This window comes from Sinocyclocheilus grahami, unplaced genomic scaffold (assembly GCF_001515645.1).
Source record: "Sinocyclocheilus grahami isolate Dianchi unplaced genomic scaffold, SAMN03320097.WGS_v1.1 scaffold133.1, whole genome shotgun sequence".
Lineage (NCBI taxonomy): Eukaryota > Metazoa > Chordata > Actinopteri > Cypriniformes > Cyprinidae > Sinocyclocheilus > Sinocyclocheilus grahami.
The window spans coordinates 1,530,489-1,532,768 of record NW_015505312.1 but is presented as its reverse complement, the minus strand read 5'-3'; the positions used below and the strand labels follow the sequence as shown (position 1 = coordinate 1,532,768).

General features: G+C 37.6%; 1 protein-coding gene across 1 annotated transcript in view; it reads left to right on the top strand.

Annotated features, from left to right (window-relative positions):
- The window catches only part of LOC107590841 (hepatocyte growth factor receptor-like), a 14,452-nt gene extending 12,172 nt beyond the window's left edge, over positions 1-2,280 (top strand). The window contains exon 9 of the mRNA XM_016279761.1: positions 1,174-2,280. Within this exon, the coding sequence (XP_016135247.1) occupies positions 1,174-1,384 (211 nt within the window). The 3' untranslated portion in view covers positions 1,385-2,280. The remainder of the gene's footprint in view (positions 1-1,173) is intronic.

The window sequence follows — 2,280 nt, the reverse complement described above, 5'->3', positions numbered from 1 at the left end:
AACGGCTGCTGAAAATTCAGCTTTGCATCACAGGAATAAATTACATTTTAAAATATATTAAAGAAGAAAACAGGTATGTTACATTGTAGTAATATTTCACGATATTACTGTTTTTACTGTATTTTTGATCAAATAAATGCAGCCTTGGTGAGCATAAGAGACTTCTTTCAAAAATATAAAAAAATCTCTGCTGACTTCAGACTTTTGAACAATATTGTTTTTATTTCGTTTAAAAATAAAGCTAAATGTACCAGTAAAATGAAAAAAATCTAATTGCCAAATAAAGACATTTAAAAACTATTTAATTCATGTTTAAAATATTAGTTAAATGTAACGATGAAAGAATATATATATTTAACTCATTTTTAAATGCACCTTTTAAATTGAAACAAAGAGAATTCTGTTTATATTAATGCAGGGTGGGTCTTCATTATATCTAGTGGGATTTGATTAGATTGTGCAAAGTGGGCTGTAACATTATTAATGATGTTTGCTAATTGTATAAATGAACCCCTAATGTTAAAGTATTTTGCTTCTATTAATGCCATGAACATTAAATAATTAATGCCATTTGAAAACTTTTTTTGCTTAGAAAAATGTGTGCAGATGAATCCTGCACAATAAGGCCAAGAACTTTTATTAAAGGGGTCATATGATCCTTTTTTAAAGATCATTATTTTGTGTATTTGGTGTAACAGAATATGTTGACATGCTTTAATGTTCAAAAAACACATTATTTTTCAAATACTGTACATTATTGTAGGTCCTCTATGCCCCGCCTCTCTCAAACGCTTAGTTTTCTACAAAGCCCCCTCCTTTGACAAGCGCAGTCTGCTCTGATTGGCCAGCTGACCCAGTGCATTGTGATTGGCCGAACAAATGGAAATGTACCCCTTACCATAATCGCGAGCTTCATCTTTCAAAATAAATGTAAAGACAGAGCCCGAAAGGGGAACAGAGTCGCGTGACAGACACAGTGATGAAGCTGGTATGTGTTTGCAGTACACAAGCCACGGTTAAGACAGCTGACTCCACTGTGATGTGACCCTGTCTCTCTCTCACACACACGCGCACGCGCACAAGCACTCCAAAGAGAAAGGAAAACTTGAAATCGCATCATATGACCCCTTTAAGAATTTAGATTTTCCTTACGTTTTTCTCTTTTCTTTGTAGATATAATGTCATGATTGAGTGTTGGCACCCTAAACCCGAACGCCGGCCCACCTTCTCAGAGCTCGTGTCCCGCATCGCTGCCATCTTCTCCAGCTTCAGCGGCGAGCACTACATCCTCCTTAACACCACCTACGTCAACATCGATAAGATGACGCCCTACCCCTCTCTCATCTCCTCTCAGAGTAACCTGAACCGTGACTGCTGCACCTGAGAGACAAAGACACCAAACAGAGGGAGGGAGAGACAGGAGAACAACAAAAAAGCCATTGCTGTTCATGAAAGACACTGGACTGGCTGCCAGGGGTGGCTTTTATCATTAAAGGAGGAAGAAAGCGGCCCAAGGACACTGTGAAAGACTAAAAAGACACAGACACTCCCTTAATCGCTGTAAATAGATTATGATGAGCCTTGACCTGTGGAGTTAAGGTTCTCCAGTCGAGCATAAGATGGTCCTGATCTCCTGGGACAGAGATTGTGACTCCACTGCCGTTGGCATCCCATTAACATTTCATCTGTAGGGTTGCATTTTGATGATTCTTGCAGTTTGTGACCATCTGATTCATTCATGCTATTGGCAGATGCTTTCAAACAACTTCAAGATGTCTCAACTTGTGTTCTCCAACGTTACCTGAGCATACTGTACGTTGACCCATTTATTTTCTGTGAAAAGTGTAATAAAGCATTGTGCATGCCTTCATACTATGAACTGAGCGCAGCATAATGAAGTTTTCAGGAGAACACTGGACTCGCGTGATGTTTGATGATGTTTTGAGGAACTTCGAATCTGTCAATGTTCTTGTGAGGCCTATACGTCTGATTCAGACCGATATGAATGATCTGATTCTGTTTTGTTTACTTGTGTTCAGATGATTGTTTTCTGTCCTGGCATTTGAATCTTTCTGACAAGATTTCTTCTGTAGTTCTATATTTTTATATAATCTGCTTAAGTTTAGTGTCAAGGTGAACATACTGCAAGGTTCACATGGAATCTGCACAGCTTTTTCACATTTTCACAACTGATTGAGTGCATAGGCTACACATGCATATATCTATAGAGATATTATAAATATATGCTTTTTAAATTTAACATTTTAATTATTAAAAGTA